Source organism: Leptosomus discolor, chromosome 1 (assembly GCF_034619465.1).
Source record: "Leptosomus discolor isolate bLepDis1 chromosome 1, bLepDis1.hap2, whole genome shotgun sequence".
Lineage (NCBI taxonomy): Eukaryota > Metazoa > Chordata > Aves > Leptosomiformes > Leptosomidae > Leptosomus > Leptosomus discolor.
This window is the reverse complement of record NC_141391.1, coordinates 26,095,919-26,110,939: the sequence shown is the minus strand read 5'-3', so window position 1 is coordinate 26,110,939 and position 15,021 is coordinate 26,095,919. Positions and strand designations below refer to the sequence as shown.

General features: G+C 37.1%; 1 protein-coding gene across 6 annotated transcripts in view; it reads right to left on the bottom strand.

Moving 5' to 3' along the window:
• The window catches only part of NBEA (neurobeachin), a 510,952-nt gene that overhangs the window by 355,587 nt on the left and 140,344 nt on the right, over positions 1-15,021 (bottom strand). For all 6 annotated transcript variants that reach the window (XM_086481881.1, XM_086481883.1, XM_086481885.1 and 3 more), the window contains exons 11-13: positions 4,743-4,851; positions 2,087-2,239; positions 1,127-1,295 (exon numbers count right to left, since the gene is read on the bottom strand). In XM_086481881.1, coding sequence (XP_086338007.1) covers positions 1,127-1,295; positions 2,087-2,239; positions 4,743-4,851 — 431 coding nt within the window. The remainder of the gene's footprint in view (positions 1-1,126; positions 1,296-2,086; positions 2,240-4,742; positions 4,852-15,021) is intronic.

The following is a 15,021-nucleotide window of genomic DNA, read 5'->3' as shown; positions in this document are numbered from 1 at the left end:
AGAGAACAGTGTGCTTTTGTTAGGTACTTTTAAAGCAAATTTTAATAATTTTATAAAGAAAATCTTTCATCTAATATTATACTATGAGAGAACTATAAATTAGGTCCCAGCTCCAACACCATCTCTTTCTGTGAGCCTCAACAAGTTATAACTTCACTGCGTATTAGAAGAGATAATCTAGGATAAGAATTGTTCCTTCCATTTTTATTTATTAAAAAAAAAAAATTGAAGAAAACACCTATGCATACAGGTCACTTACAAATGAAGAATTATCCAATAACTTGTATGCTATATATGTCCCATTCTTAAATATCTGGATATGTGACAGCACTAAAACTTTCCCTCATTATTCATTTTCTCAGCATGACAGTAATAGTTACAGAATAAAGATAATAAATTCTCCTATATCAATTAATTTTTAAGAGACTTTCAGCCAAATCCTCCATGCTTTACACTAGTAGTCAGCTAAACGTAATGACATTACAGCTGGAGTGTATGGGATTAGAGTGATTTGATGCTCTGGTTAATACACATCTGTTACATGCAGCATTTAGCCGGTATGTTGTATTATACTTCCTTGTTGCTGTCATTCAGTGCTTCCTGAGCTAAGCTAAGCACATGACTACAAGCGAAGTTAAATCAATCTCTATTTTACAAGGGCAGAGAAAAAAAATAAATTAAACTGGAAATACAGCCTCAGAGATCTCAGCAGTGAGAACTACAAGTTTCCATTCTGTTTTCAAGGTCCCTTAACACTACCAGTTATTCAAACCCCATAAAGCTTTTTTGGGATATGAAATACACTTAACATTTCCTCTTTGTTACAGAAGAAGAAAAATCAGTGATTTTAATATGTTTCCTAAAGTGTGCCCACGTAAGTATATGCTACGCAAGTGAAGACCAGAGTTGGAATCTTCTGGGAATACATATAGACAGAAGGCATTATCATCAGAGGTGTATGATACACCAAAAATACTTGCATAGTCCTTCCACTGTTGACCACTGGTACCAATTATCACCACTTATTTACCTCCTTGTCTACAGATCCAAGGAGCTTTCACATTTACATCATAAATCTTCCTATACAAAAAATGCTTATATTTTCTTTCTTATGCATTGTACTTACCTAATCCTTTAGGAGTAATTCCACTGCTATCAGCAGGATTAACCACCCAGTAGTAGTACTTCAGTGTGTGCATTAACTGCAGTACTGTTCCTACTCTGCGTATAGTGTTATAGATCGTAGCAGTTCCAATGAATTCAGCTGACAGGTAGGTGTACAAAGAGAGCTGCACCTGAAGAATGGAATAGTTATCCACGTAAACATGTTCCATGTTAGTAACCTTAACTTGTAGGATTTTTAGAGTTTACTTTGGATATGATATGAAAACCTAAAAAATAATTACAACTTTAGTTAGGGCAGGGACTGGACTGACACATGGAATGACCTCCAGAGGTCCCTTCCAAACTAAATTTTCTATGATTCTATGATTCAGGTAATGATAAATGTACTGGTTGGTTTTCTATTCTGTTTTTGTTGGGTGGGGTGGGGGTGGTGTTTGGTTTTTGGTTTGTTGCGGGTTTTTTTTATACTAAAAGAATATGTTTTCACTTTGGTCCACATTCCTCAACTGTGATTATTTAGGAAAACAACCAATTCATCATTACCAGAGACGAATGATAACTTTCTACAGTTTTTATCAAACCAAACCACATAATTTAAATTAAAATGAAAGGTTATGTCAATGTGTAACAAAAGATACCTCACCTTTTGCTTACAATTACATGCATAATCTTTAGGAAAGCAATGTAATGCAGCCACTGGAAAAGGGACTGGGTTTCTAGAAACAGTCTTTTAATAGAATGAGCCAGAACCTTAGGCAAGAACATGACTGCTTTTAGGAATTTATAAAAGACATCGGAGAATACAGCTAAGCAGGGTAAATAGACTTCATGGTCTAAAAAACCTTTGCTGTTACCATGTTTTGAAATAAAAATTTAAAAACCTAATTACCATGGTATAAAAGAATACTAGTATTGCACTTCATTGTAGGAGAGTTGTAACATGATTTGAGTGTACAATTACCTTTGCAGGGGTATGTATCCAGATAGCAGGATTAAAAAGGATGTGATCACATAATTGCTTCAGTAGAGGTGCTCCGTGAGACAATCCATCCAAATATTTTGCAAATGACAAAAATTGTTCCAGAACTGCTCTGGTTATATGAACTCTAGATGACTGGGGAAAAGTAATCAGAAAGAACAAAGATAAAGAAAAAACTTCCTCCTTAATATACTTACAGCAGAAATATTAAGTGATATTTTCACCAGGCTCATCACCACTAAATATATGCAACCTCATATGTTTTTATGTCATTGAATATGAAAGAAAAGTAAGAAAAAAACCTATCGATAACTTATACTTTTTAATAATATTCATGGTCTTTCTAATGCGAACATTTAACTGGTTAAAAATATTTGTCAATAACTGAGGTTAAATCTTTTAGGGGGTGTGAGTCGGGATTGGTTTTTTTTTGGGGGGGGTGTGGGGGGTGTGGTGGTGGTGGCATGTCTTTTCTGTTTTTGTTTTATTATAACCCAGTCAGGACTCTTACATTTTACAGCACTGTGCCTTGAGAACTTCATCTGAAGTCTTTAACTCTTCTTCAGTTCACTATGTGTTTTACTGAAATTGGGTGTCTCAGTATGTAAACACACATTACTGGTAGACTTGCTTTTGCTTCTTAAACTTAAGTAGGTATTTGAAGGAGCTGGGTTCAAGGTTTCCTCAAATTTCAGAGTCTTTCAGTTTCATAGCATATGCTATAAAATCACTGTTGAGACCTGCTCCTGTGCAGTAACGTGACATGCAGACTTTTGACAAACTTTTTTATATACTAACTTAACAAAAGGAACTAATAGGAAAAACCACTAAACATCCTTCCCCTTGCCTTCTCTACAAAATGTTCCAATTACTCTTAATGCTGTAAGTACAGTCTGGGAATAAGCAGATTTGTTATTTTCAGATGTGAAGTCCAATTGTCAGTAATACAAATTCAGCATGGATGCTGAGTTTCCTTTGGCTTGTACACCACAATTCACAACAGATAGTCTGCAACTAATAGGAAAAAAAATGTTATTTTGAAGTTCAAGTCAGGAAAAAAAAAGAAGTTTTCTGTCCTCTCTGAAATATTTGATCACATGCAAATAAACAACAGACAATTTACAAATAATAAAATTGAGCCTGGCTAGGAAACAAAAGGATTTTTTTCCTGCCATGTGTGCCAACCGACTATAAGCATATACTGAAAAAATAAAATACATCCTTCTGAAAAACTACAGCTAAGGAGAATACAGCATAAAAGAACCCCAGAAAACAGCATATGCTGTAAGAATTATGTTGTGACAGAAATCAATCAGAATTCTTTAAATATTCACATACTCTGAGTTTAATGGTGGTGACAGGTGTTAATTAGTATAGTACACAAACTTTTTTTTTTTTAAAATTTCATGTGCAACATTCTAAATTGATGTAGTCCATGTGCGTAAACCATAGTGCTCTATTCAAGAGAAAGGGACTCCATGAGGGCTTACTAGCCTGCCTGTATATAACCGACAAGAACTAGAGCTAACAGTTTTGTAAATTCATTCTGGTCATGTCACAAGAAAACCTACCATTGGAAAACAAACACCTTAGACTAGTTCTTCAACATTCTAAATCACGCTTGCTTAGTAGAGAAAACATAGAAGCATAGAAAATAATCTGCTTTTAGCTATTGCTTCAGCGAAGGTAAGGGCTTTCTACTACAAGAATGCACTTCCCTAGCTGAAAGTAACATGGGGAGTAGAATGAGAGAAGCTATTTGTCATTCTTCCTCAAAATTCAGTACATTTTTAAAGGTGACATTATTGTTACTTAATGTCACCACTGGACAACACAAAGTTCTGGTCTTAAGTTCTTCTCACATGACTGTTATACTGACTGCATGCTAATGAAAAATACAGCAGCAGACATTCAAGAATGTCAGAGCCGTGAGATTCTATTGTAAGAGTATTACTGTCTTAGTACAGCTGACAGTAGTTTGTTTTCAGATTATTAAATCACAGTAACAGGGTTTTGTGAGGCCTTTGGGCCAGGAGGCAGGTAGTGTTCCTCAGATAAGCACCTGAACTGAACCTTTTTTGTGATAACTACTTATCATATTTGAAAAGGAGCACACAAACGGAATGTCCCTTGCAACTGTTTCTTTCAGAAATGAAATTACAGTTTTATTTCTTCAAAACACAGAGCAACAATTTCCGAACTGAGCCACAGAGGATTAACTTAATTTTTATTACTTTTATTAACATACACCAAAAAAATAAATTTAAACCTAAATTATGACATGTCTGTGACACGTTTGTACAAACTGGGAACTAAGTCCTAAAGGAGAGTTTGGGGAACAGAGAGTGGAGAAACACAAATAAAAATACATTAGAGTGATTCACAAACAGATCTAAAGTAAAAGCATAAATTAGACAAACAGAATCAATTCCAAAAAATTGATCCTGTGAATATTGACATATAAAAGGATAAGGAAGATGAAAAGACCCCTGTAGACAACTTGTAAGTCTCAAAAATTAAAAATATCTTATATCACAAATATGTTTTATTCCACCAGTCCTGTGAGCTAAGTGATTTCAAACACTACAAGGACAGTAGAAATACTAAGAACAAAGTTAAAAAATAAACCCAAACATACCTTTTCAAGGAGGTAGCCAATGACTAAAAAGCCTTTTCCACCAAGCATTTGTTCTTGCATGGCTACTGAACTCTTAAGAAGCTCAACCAAGAAAGCCAATAGGGTAGCACTGCATGTAAAGAACAAGCATTTTTACAGATTACAAATATAGAAAAACAATCTGTTACATTCTCTATATTCACCAACTATTAAGTGAATAGAACAGGCTTCAAATGGTGAACAATTCCTTGAAAGAATACAAATCTTACTTTTTCTGCTGACAAATTTCTCCAATGATTGTTCACATATTACAACGGTAGGAGTAGGAGTTCAAACAGAAGTGCAAAATCATTTTGTCAGCTCTCCTGACTCAACCAGGACTATCCCAGGTTTTAAATATCCAGTCCTGCAGCTTGCAGTTCTAGCCAAAGGTTTTGCAGCTGGAAGAGGCAGGAGATGATGAGTAGGATCCAGCTGACAGTGCTAGAATGATGCAGGCAGGGGCTGTGTCAATCATTTTACCATCCAGAGTACCTATGCTAAACAGCAAAATTTGCAGCCACTAGGTATATCATCATTTCACACCTTCAGTCTCTGGAATCACTACCACCAGAGAAATGAGGCGTAAAATGGCTGAATATGCACATGGGCAACGATTCCCACCACAAACCACAGTGGAACAACAGCAGGGGGGAGAGCTTCCTTCATACATTCTCCAGCCCAACATGATAATAATATCTTAGCCTGATCAAATAAAGGTTGAGACCACTTTCATCCAGTTAGGAAAGGACAAAGCGACTCCAGAGCCCACAAGGAAATCACCCAGCAGCCCAACGCAGCGCTATTTGTAAGTGAGGTGTTCAGAAGGCACAGGGAGGGGAAAAAGATGCTCAGAAAATGCTACAGTTTAGAAACAGAAGAGATACGAAAGACTTCAGGGGACAGACTTAGCAAGGAAGTGAAACTATGTTATGAAAACCAACATCAGCAACACATGAAAGATCAATGCACCACGGGGAAAAAGAAAAATCATAATTGACTCTTGGGTGGCAAGAGGGAAACAAAAATACATTAATCTGTTGCTGAAAAACCCAGAGGAAACGGAGAAAGAAAAAAACAAACCACATTTATGACAAAAAGGAAATATTTAAATACTTTTTCAACTATCTCAAGAAGGTAGATGAGGGAATGCATTGTACTGCATATACAATGCATATTTAAAGTCATTACTCCTTTTCTTAAAATAAAATAACGGTTTCTAGCTGTACAGACAAATATCTGCAACCAAGGAAGTTCTCACACAGGTGGTGGGCACAAGGGTGAAAACTGTGGCTTTTGCAGCTATGAAAAAGTGAATCAAATGAAATATCCAATCCGTATTTTATAAATTTCAACTTCACTTAGAGTATCTAGTCAGCTGAAGGTTCACTTGCTCTCCAAATACAATCTTTTACTTTGAAATAAATGTTGAAATCGGTTAATCCATGCCAGCGCCAAAAAATAACCAATGTGCTGAGGAAAACAAGATTTATTCTATTTGGTGAGCAAGGCTGTCATGCAAAAAGTACACAGTGTAGGCAAAGTACATGCTGTGAACATGAAATAGTGCCTTGTCTTGCTTCATTGTTCAATGGTCACAATAATCAGTCTAAAATCACATACAGAATGCTCCACAGAGTGTCAGCAGTAAAAGAACACAGATAATATCCATTTACAGTACTCGAAAGCTTTTCTCAAAACAGCCTGTCAAGCTGTCACATCAATTTCAAACCAGGTTATATGTATCCATTTTTTCTTACCCCGACTGAAAGTTTCTATTGTACTTGTCATCTAAAATAAGATACTCATCCTTTTTACTACATGACAATCCACAAGAAGCTCATGTAAAGTGTTGAAGATTCATACTTAGAAACTTTTTTTTTTAAAAAAATTGAATAGGTCAGAGAAAATTCCATATAGATGGTGATTACTATCATCCTTTATGAGTAACTTTATGACTTAGGAGAATAACCCATTATGCATAAAGTTAAGAAACAGCAGACATCTTTGCAGGATTAGGACCCAAATTACAATAATAAATAGTATTAATAATATATTGGAAAGTCAAAAAAATTTCTTAAAATGGATTTAAAAGATTATTGTACCATGAACATCACACCAGTCTTCAGTTTAAAAAGTTCTACTTCCACTTTAAGTGATCTATTAAAAGCCCTTTTCTTTGCATTACAGTTTACTTGTGTATTCTATGAAGTCAGATGCAAACTCACGGACTGGAGTTACTCTTATCTTCTATCAATATAATCTCTACACAATTGTTAGAAATTCTGATAGGACTTCGAGTAGAAGTTCTAAGACACATTGACACCCCAACAATAAAGAATTTTCTCTCTTTCCTTTTTTTTAAGTACACATAAAACATACTGGTCAACTCAGAAATAATCAGTGGCCAGCATGGCCAAGAAGGCCAATGGCATCCTGGGGTGTATTAGAAGGGGTGTGGTCAGCAGGTCAAGAGAGGTTCTCCTCCCCCTCTACTCTGCCCTGGTGAGATCGCATCTGGAATATTGTGTCCAGTTCTGGGCCCCTCAGTTCAGGAAGGACAGGGAACTGCTGGAAAGAGTCCAGCACAGAGCCACAAAGGTGATTAAGGGGGTGGAACATCTCCCTTATGATGAAAGGCTGAGGGAGCTGGGTCTCTTTAGTTTGGAGAAGAGGAGACTGAGGGGTGACCTCATTAATGGGTATAAATACATAAAGGTTGAGTGTCAGGAGGATGGAGCCGGACTCTTCTTGGTGATGTCCAATGACAGGACAAGGGGCAACGGGTGCAAGCTGGAGCACAGGAGGTTCCACATTAACATAAGGAAAAATTTTTTCACTGTCAGGGTGACAGAGCACTGGAACAGGCTGCCCAGAGAGGTTGTGGAGTCTCCTTCTCTGGAGACATTCAGAACCTGCCTGGACGCGTTCCTGTGTGATCTACTCTAGGTGGTCCTGCTCTGGCAGGAGGGTTGGACTAGATGATCTTTCCAGGTGCTTTCCAACCCCTAATATTCTGTGATTCTGTGTGATTCTGTGTAACTACGTCACAGACACAGAAACATACACAGTTCTATGCAAGAAAGACTGAACTAAAAAAGTTTATTAATTCAAGATGCAGATAAGAGCCCAAATATCACCTTTTAGATGTTAACCATCTTTATGCAGGGTATGGCTGAACTAATTAATCCTGCCTGCCCACATTAGCTCTGCAGAAAGCTACCTTAGCTATCACTGCAAAGTGATGCCAATGTTTCCAGTTCCAGGAAAATGAATTAATTCCACCAATACCTTTGTGAATGAGCTATGCCTTTTCTTAAGTCCAAAATGGCTTTTAACATCTATTGAACCAGACATGTAAAAACACTGCAAGACAGCTCTGCAGAGCCAGCTCAGGTCTGCAAGCAGTAACCAGCTTCTAATCCTTCTGCATTATCCAAGATTGCCACCATAAATAATAAAGTTGACTGCAGTATATAGTAATTCAAATCTTGGGATAGCACACGTGAATGAGTCATTACACTTTACACCTTCAAGCACATAAAAAATGTCAAGTACTGAAAAAAGCAGCAGTTAAGGAGAACCACCTGGCAGTCACATGAATTTTGAGGTGAATACTGTATAGGACCACAGTACTTATAAAATTAGCATTATAATTAAATGTAACTACCACTTTGTCCATATCATTATGCAGGAAATGAAGTAATTAAAAAATCTGTAATATTTTAACTGATAGAAGAACCGTAAAATCAAAATGGAAGTGTTTTTAAATTCTCACTGCATGTACAATACTGAAGCTATTACTACCTGAAGATGATAATCAGAGACAGGTAGAAAACAGATTATATGTTTAGTCTGATTTTGTTCCAGGAATCTTGCTTACACTTGCTTCATGTGAAACTTCTTTTTTTTTGGATGAGGAAGAGGAGAATGAAACTGCACTAAATAACAGTTGTTGCACAAAATATTGTTTTTACATGTTATGTTCTCTATATTGCATACTTTATGCTAGAGAGCATTCAACCTGTCTGAAAAGACCCAACAGTCAACAATTCTCCAATAAGCTTTCTCAACTTCTTCAAAATTTCTCTTTCCCCACATGATCAGACTGACCTCAAGCAAACATTTAAGTGTGTGTGTGTATGTGTCTATATATATAAAAAATCCATGCTGACATAATGGATCTTTTCTCCTCAATATTGCAGTCTAAGAACTTAGTCTTCTAGAGAACTGACTGCCTAATTTAGAGGATTGTATTCAGAACTTTTAACATATTTCTAAGAACAATTTATGTACTTATCTTGGCATCTGAAAATAAATTAAACCTGAAGATTTTAAATATAAATTTTTTTATCAGCAGAACCAGGTTGCCAAAATTATGCTTTTAAAAAGGTTGCTAGTGACATGGGGGAAATAATATTGATTAGAAAACTGTCTTCTAAGATGAACAATTTTTTAAACACAATTTAACAAACTTACCAGTAACTAAAATGCATCAGATTGCTGCAGGGCTCACATTAAACTTGCAAAATTCTGTGCCATACAAAATTTCTCTCCATTCTTGCCTATTTTCAACTCCCCTAGATACAAAGGCAAATATAAAGGATACTTCAGCCCATTCCTACATCTCCTCTATACCATGCCCTGCCTAGAACACACCAGTTTGTCTGCAACGCAGCTAAGATACAGGTACACAATGAAAGTATATATGTCAATCAAAACTAAATCAGACAAAATTATGATTTCTACTGAAAATATAATTAATTTCAAGATGAAATTTTTCCAGCAGATTTCCATTACTAAGAGGCAGAAAAAAGAGGTTGCAGACCAAAACATGAAGATTCTGGTTTTCCAATGGTTATGATAATGCTGATTCCATAATTAGCATATTGTAGAGACTGTAAGTCTCTGGAATACTGTTATGCAAAAAAAATGAAGATTAATGACATTGTTACAGTATTGCTTTATTTTCCCCTCAAACACACATGTCCCTTGTGAAGACTTAAAAAATATATTTTTTTTTTTTAATAAGGAGAACAGGAGCACAGTATTGGTGTTCACAGTATACACTGTCTGACTGGAAGATGTTCTTAAGGATGCTTTCATGTCTCTACATATTTATTATATTTGTGAAGTCCCTACCTTTATAATTCAGAAAGTTACTCTTACGATGTACACTGTAAAGTTACAAATATCACCTAGCTTATTTCATTCATCTAAATATATAGATATAATATAAATAACTATTATGTTTCAATAGTTCATCATTATGTTTCAACATCACAGAGTTTCAGGGTCACTATCTTCAGTCAACAGTCATGCATGTAATACCTTAAATAAAAAATATACTACAGATATTAACAAAAACAATGGCTTCTGTAGACAACCATCTTCAAAATTCCAAAATATGACACTTCCTTCTTCATTAAAGAGTAATTACACACATAAATAAATACTTGGTTTTCATTGCCCATTTGTATCTATGGGAATTTTAAAGAAGCTTTTCGTATTATACGTAAAAGAAGCTCACAGTGGAAATCCCAGGGTTCCGCAGTCTTTATTCTCTGACAATCACTGAACAAGGAAGAGCTGCCTTTGTCAAATTCTAGATTGACTGGTAGTTCCCACTAAGCAAACAATTATTACTGTTTCATGGAGCTAAAATACAGTACGATTTAGACAAACTATTCTTATGAAATTACTTTCTATGACTTCACTTACAAATGAAGCATCCTATTAGAAACATCAGTTACATATTAAAGTAAACTCAGATGACAAAGGCTTTGGAAGAATAAAGAAAATCCTAGAAGTCAGGAATTTGCGCCATTAAGATACAAGTTCAATTTGTCTTGGGGGTTTTCTGGTCTACTCTTTCCCATGATAATTCTCTCTGAGAAATTTACCTTTATTACTTTAAGTTTCATCTTCGATTCTGTATTACAAAGTTATCTGGATTGTGCTTTATAAAAGACACTTTCATTGAAGTAGGCAGGTAGCTATAAAGATCTAAGTATGTTGATTAATAACAGATGATTTAACTTGAAGAGGCTATGTAAAAGAGAATGATGCAGGTATTTGTTCTGATTATTTTTGGAAAAGATCCTTTATAAACTAATTTCATTTGTATTTCCAGCTTCTCCAAAGTAAGTCAAAAGGATCATATGATTAACTCCATCACAAGCTCTTAATATGATAACTTTTGAAAACTAATCTTAGCATAAACAGATAAAGTAGTATTAAGGAAAATGACACACCATCAATTAATGTTTTGTTTTTAAACAAAAATAATCCTAAGGTACCTGCCCCTTAACTTCAATTTCAAATGCAATAGTGGCTGTATTGAGATAAAATTATTATTATATTAGTCCTCTTCGTCTGCTGGCTGCCCATTACATCTCACTGTTAGCAAACAGTTTTAAATGAATTTGGCTGATTCATTAAGTAATTTGTTACTTCATCAGAATTTTTCCTAAATGTTTAATAGTATGGACTCAGAAATCCTCAGGGAGGAGCGTTAGCAATGTACTAGCAATATATTTTGATGCACAGAAGACGCCAGATGATCTCCACTTCCTTACTTCATTCCTTCAGGGGGTTGGAGCACCTGCCCGGTGAGGACAGGCTGAGAGAGTTGGAGTTGTTCAGCCTGGAGAAGAGAAGGCTCCAGGGAGACCTTAGAGGAGCCTTTCAGTGCTTAAAGGGGGTCTACAGGAAAGGTGGGGAGGGACTCTTGATCAGGGAGTGTAGTGATAGGACGACGGGTAACGGTTTCAAACTGAAAGAGGGGAGATTTAGATTAGATATTAGGAAGAAATTCTTCACTACAAGGGTGGTGAGACACTGGCACAGGTTGCCCAGAGAAGCTGTGGCTGCCCCTCCCTGGCAGTGTTCAGGGCCAGGCTGGATGGGGCTTTGAGCAACCTGGTCTGGTCGAAGGTGTCCCTGCCCATGGCAGGGGCGTCGGAACTAGATGATCTTTAAGGTCCTTTCCAACCCAAACCATCCTATGATGCTGTGATTTTTCATATTAAGTTAATAAAAAAATCATGATATCAAACTGTACTTCCTATCAAGCTGTGCTACTTCCTGTCTGCGGAAACTGATAAGAAAACTGCCTGTTTCCTATCACATTATTCATCTATCATAAAGTAGATGCAGCAACACTGACAGTTACAAACAGGAATCCAAAAAGTCATCATGTGAATATAAAAGACACTTAAAAAAATGAGTACAAGATATTAATTGATGCAAGCAAAACACAGAAAACATTTACAGGAAAAGTTGTCAAACAGGAGTTGAAGTATTATTGTTGCCCCCCCTCGCCAATGTTTCCACTTCACTGACTTACAATAGATGGGCAATATACCGTGTAACAGGGCTATCTATATTAAAAAGTGAAAATAACAGCAGTATTAAAACGGACTGAAAAGATGTCTACGTTTACTTGGTAGTTTTAGGTGGGTGTATATATCACCTTTAAGAAAGTTAAGGTGGGCCTAGCCACTGCATTTATTTAGTATGATAAACAGTACAAGTATTTTAAATTTTTATTCTGTAGTGTATACAATCTAGCAAATCCAGTTAGTAACTTCTAGAATAAGTATATAACAGAATTCTTGGGCTGACAATCTATTTAAGCAAACAGCTACAGCTCCTTCTGCTTTCAAATAATTTCCTAATATGGTACAGTCCAATGTAACAATCTCACCTAAATTAACACTTGTTATTTATTCTGTAATGGAACTGTGTTGGTGCCAAAGACGGCACACCCAATACCTGGTCAGAATCAGTCTGTACTCAGCAAACCCAAATTAATTCAAAACCATATGTGCGAGACCACAAGTGAACAAAGCAAGTCCTTCCTATCATATTACCCATATATTATATATCAAAGGTATCAATAACAGAATCATAACAGAAAAGAGCACTGCATTCGGTTTGCCTGGCCAGCTTTTGGTAGCAGGGTTGCTACAGGGATGGCTTCTATAAGAAGCTGCTAAAAGCTTCTCCTATGTCCAACAGAGCCAATGCAGCTGGCTCCAAGGTGGACCCACTGCTGGCCAAGGCTGAGCCCACCAACAATGGTGGTAGCGCTTCTGTGATAACATATTTAAGAAGGGTGAAAAAAACCTGTGCAACTTCAGCCAAAGAGAGGAATGAGAATATGCAAGAGAAACAACCCTGCAGACACAAAGGTCAGTGAAGAAGGAGGAGGAGGAGGTGCTCCAGACACCAGAGCAGGGATTCCCCTGCAGCCTGTGGTGAAGACCATGGTGAGGCAGGCTGTCCCCCTGCAGCCCATGGAGGTCCATGGTGGAGCAGATATCCACCTGCAGCCTATGGAGGACCTCATGCTGGAGCAGGTGGATGCCTGAAGGAGGCTGTGACCCCACATTGGAGCAGGCTCCGGGCAGGACCTGTGGACCCGTGAAGAGAAGAGCCCATGCTGGAGCAGGTTTGCTGGCAGGATTTGTGACACTGTGGGGGACCCATGCTGGAGCAGTCTGTTCCTGAAGGACTGCACCCTGTGGAAGGGACCCACGCTGGAGCAGTTCACAAAGAACCGCAGCCTATGGGAAAGACTCATGTTAGAGAAGTTCATGGAAAACTGTCTCCTAAGGGAGGAACCCCCACAGTGGAGCAGAGGAAGAGTGTGAGAAATCCTCCTCCTGAGGAGGAAGGAGCGGTAGAAACAATGTGTGATGAACTGACTGCAACCCCCATTCCCCATCCCCCTGTGCTGCTGGGGGGGAGGACATAGAAAAGTCAGAAGTGAAGTTAAGCCCAGGAAGAAGGGAAGGGTGGGGGCAAGGTTTAAGACTTGGTTTTATTTCTTATTATACTACTCTGATTTGATTGGCAATAAATTAATTTCCCCAAGTTGAGTCAGTTTTGCCCATGACAGTAATTGGTGAGTAATCTATCCCTGTCCTTATCTCGACTCAAGACTTTTGTTATACTTTCTCTCCCTGGTTCAGTTGAGGAGGAGGAGTGATAGAGCAGCTTTGGTGGGTGCCTGGCATCCAGCCAGGGTCAATCCACTACAAGTACACTATATTTCTTTTTATTACATAAACATTTTATTGACCTAAACTGCTGAATTTTCTATTCAAACAAAAGTAATGAAAAGCAGGATGAAGAGTAGCAGTTTTGGCTTTCAAGCTGAGGGACCACTCTCTTGAATAGCAGATGCATTACCTAATATCAGAAAACATGCTTAAGATATGAACTCAATTTCCATTCTTTTAATTTCAGTGTATGACAGCATAAGAATCTAAACAGTGCTTCAAAAGCAGAATTGTAGGTTATTTCAAATTACTTGGTCTCATGGAAGATATAGATAAGGCACACAGGGATATACATATTACAGGAATAAAGAACATTTACAGACAATACCATTAAACCAGAAAGTTGCTATATTCCTATAGCCCTGCTTTATAATTTAAAATTTTATTTTCAAATAATCTATTGATTTAGAAAAGATTAAAATTGTAAGTGGATTAATACATTTAAAAAGCAAGGTGTTCCTTCACAGTCCTGCTAACAAACGCTATAAAAAAAAAAAAAAAAAATGAACAAATAATTGAGAACCTTGAACTTATTAAACAGATTTTGGTATGTGCACAAGAGAAGGAGGTGAGAAGGCTTCAGAAAAGAAGTCTGGAAACATAGGACACTTACACTGGGGTACTGAGCTATTTATACTTCCCATCTCTCAGGAACACATTAAGATAAAACACAGCACAGCTATTCAAGGGATGACTTCTGAGTGCCTCCAGTTGGCCACCAGAAAGAAATAAATTCTACAGCCATTGTAAGCCTTTACAAATATGTCTGCTGTCATCAAGCATCATCTGGACCTTTTTTTGGGGGGGGGGGGGCAAAGCAGCATAAAGATTATCTGCTTACAAAAAAACCACACATTGTAACGGCTGAATGCCAACTACTTTACAGAAAGAAGTGATGCACCTCTCTGTTGCTATCGTAGACACATTTTCATAGGTAAGAAGGGTATAAACAACTGCATCTTGGAAAGGAACAAATAGAATAGCCTAAAAGACAAGGGGAAAGAAGGAAAGGACCCAGTAAGTATACTTCTTCCCTTATTCCACTCCACAAATTAATCTTAAACATAGCCCTGTTTTTCATGTTTAGCCCCCTTTCCCCTTTATCTCATTTCTTTGCCCCCAGAAATCTTTTATTCCTTTATTTACCTACTTCCTTGTTCACTTAAGCTATTACTTTTCTCAGTATCTACATT